Below are 2,021 nucleotides of genomic sequence, written 5' to 3'. Positions count from 1 at the left end.
AATCTAACAAAATATTTTCATTGAAGATGGCCATCGATTAATAAATGAAACGCAAATTTATTCTTTTTCTTTATTTTTTACAGATCTTGCAAAAAGATATTCAAATTATCATCGTCCTCCTCTTCCGTATGTGAGGTTCCAGGTTGATCCATTGTGGCTTTTTTTATATAATGATACTTTTCACTTGATGTTACTTGATCAGGTACATCATTTGGAAAATCATATATCCCACAAGTTTTTTATATTCTTTTCAGGCCATACCGTATATGAAGCAACGCATTTGTCGTGTCTGTTTTCATCTTATTTCTTAATTTGGTTATTATGATATTCATGTGACTGAAAACTCTTTCAATTTCAGCGTTGGAATGGGGTAAACTTAAGACTGTCAAAGCAACAGATGAAAGCTCTTCATAAGGATTTATGTTTGCTGCATCTTTATAACCCTTGACCTCAGCCCAAAATTTTACTGTGTCCTTTGTTTCACACCATTTCACGAGAGTTATGTTTGACCACTGAAATTCAATTTTAGTGATACTTTCCGGATTTATACTTAAGGATTCTAAGAGTGGGACAATCGAGTTTTTCACTACACGCAGTGTGTTTTCTACACTCAACAGTGACATAGTTTTCAGCACTTGCACATTATCAGGTAGTCTATTACGAAGTTCTTTGATTAGAATTATCAAAAATTTAGAACATCGCTCTCTAAGGTTTTTTTCTCGATCCTCAGGCAGATGTTTGGGAAGTTCTGATAATAAATTTTCGGTTTCATATCCTAAATACAATTTAGGGACTATATACTCTTCCAAATTACACGTAAATGGATCTATCCGATGCCAATTTGCAGGAAGTATTACTCTTTTCACTAAATTCTCGATCAAAAGGGTCAAGTCATCCAGTAATTTTGCTGGGTCACAGTCATTAGATTCAAAAATCTTGTTCACTCTCTGAACCTCACTTAAGACTGACTTTAGAAAAACCAAATACGCATGATTAAATTCATCACAGTACAATGCATGAAGCATTTCTGAAGTATAACATCTCTCAGATGATTTTGTTAGGCTAAAATGTGTTTTTAGCTCCAGCCATTGGTCACATAATCTGTGTACTGCAGAAGCAATAGCCAACCACCGGGTTTGGGAGGCATGCACAATCTTGAGAGGCTCATGTCCATCATTTATAAGTTTGAATAAGTTCGTATATGCCTGCTGTCTTGAGGAAGACCTAGCAAACTAATTATAGGTCTCACTAACAAGGAATTCTAGGTTCCTGGGCACAGTCTCTTTACTTGCATGTGATACGGATAACTGTACTGAATGGCACACGCAGCGGATATGCACCAATGCAGGAATATCTTCCTTAAGCTTTTTGTAAACACCATTGTTAATCCCAACCATGACACTAGCATTGTCAGTTCCAATGCCAACCATAATTTGCAAGTTTAGTCCATAAACACGTAAAGATGATTTCAGAGCATGGACGATACCATTTGCATCACAATCTTCTAGAGGGGCAAGATGTAAAAATGTAGAAACTAATTTCTGTGAATTTTCACTAAAATAATGTATTGCTAATCCCAAATACTTAACAACAGATATATCTGTAGACTCATCAAGTAAAATACTGTACTTCCTATCACCTATATCCTCCTTCAGTTTAGCAATAAAGTGGGGCATAAGAACATTTTTAAGTACTGCAGTGCATTTACTTCTATGCATTGCAAGTTCTGTCGCAGTCTTATCAGAAAAACGCTTTTTTATAATATCTACCAGGTCATCACAAGAACTAATAGCACAATGTTTAGCAATAAAAAGACACAATTGGGCCTCGGCTCGAGCCACATCACGAGATTTTTCAGCTTTAGGAAAACTAATCTTGGATTGCCTAGACGAAGAAAAGGGTTCACTATTCACTTGGTGCTTCTTACTTTTTGAATGATCCTTTATGTCACAAAATTTGGCTCTAATTGTTGTCTTGCAATACTTGCAATAAGCATTTCTTGTATCACTAGGAACTTCCAT

General features: G+C 35.7%; 1 protein-coding gene across 1 annotated transcript; it reads right to left on the bottom strand.

The window, feature by feature from the left end:
* Nucleotides 1-239: 239 nt before the first annotated feature.
* Nucleotides 240-2,021, bottom strand: LOC137623421 (E3 SUMO-protein ligase KIAA1586-like). The gene is made up of 2 exons (XM_068354255.1): nt 1,254-2,021; nt 240-968 (listed from the first exon to the last, which is right to left on the bottom strand). Exons 1-2 carry the CDS (start codon nt 2,019-2,021, stop codon nt 240-242), a joined length of 1,497 nt encoding a protein of 498 aa, XP_068210356.1.

This window comes from Palaemon carinicauda, chromosome 30, assembly GCF_036898095.1.
Source record: "Palaemon carinicauda isolate YSFRI2023 chromosome 30, ASM3689809v2, whole genome shotgun sequence".
NCBI lineage: Eukaryota > Metazoa > Arthropoda > Malacostraca > Decapoda > Palaemonidae > Palaemon > Palaemon carinicauda.
This window is presented reverse-complemented; position numbering and strand designations above follow the sequence as displayed.

Excerpts from the sequence above, each read along its gene's own strand:
- LOC137623421 (XM_068354255.1), bottom strand. The coding sequence starts at position 2,021 with ATGGAAGTTCCTAGTGATACAAGAAATGCTTATTGCAAGTATTGCAAG. Across the intron at positions 969-1,253 it reads CCAGGAACCTAGAATTCCTT|TCAGTCTTAAGTGAGGTTCA; the intron begins GTTAGTGAGACC and ends GTTTTTCTAAAG.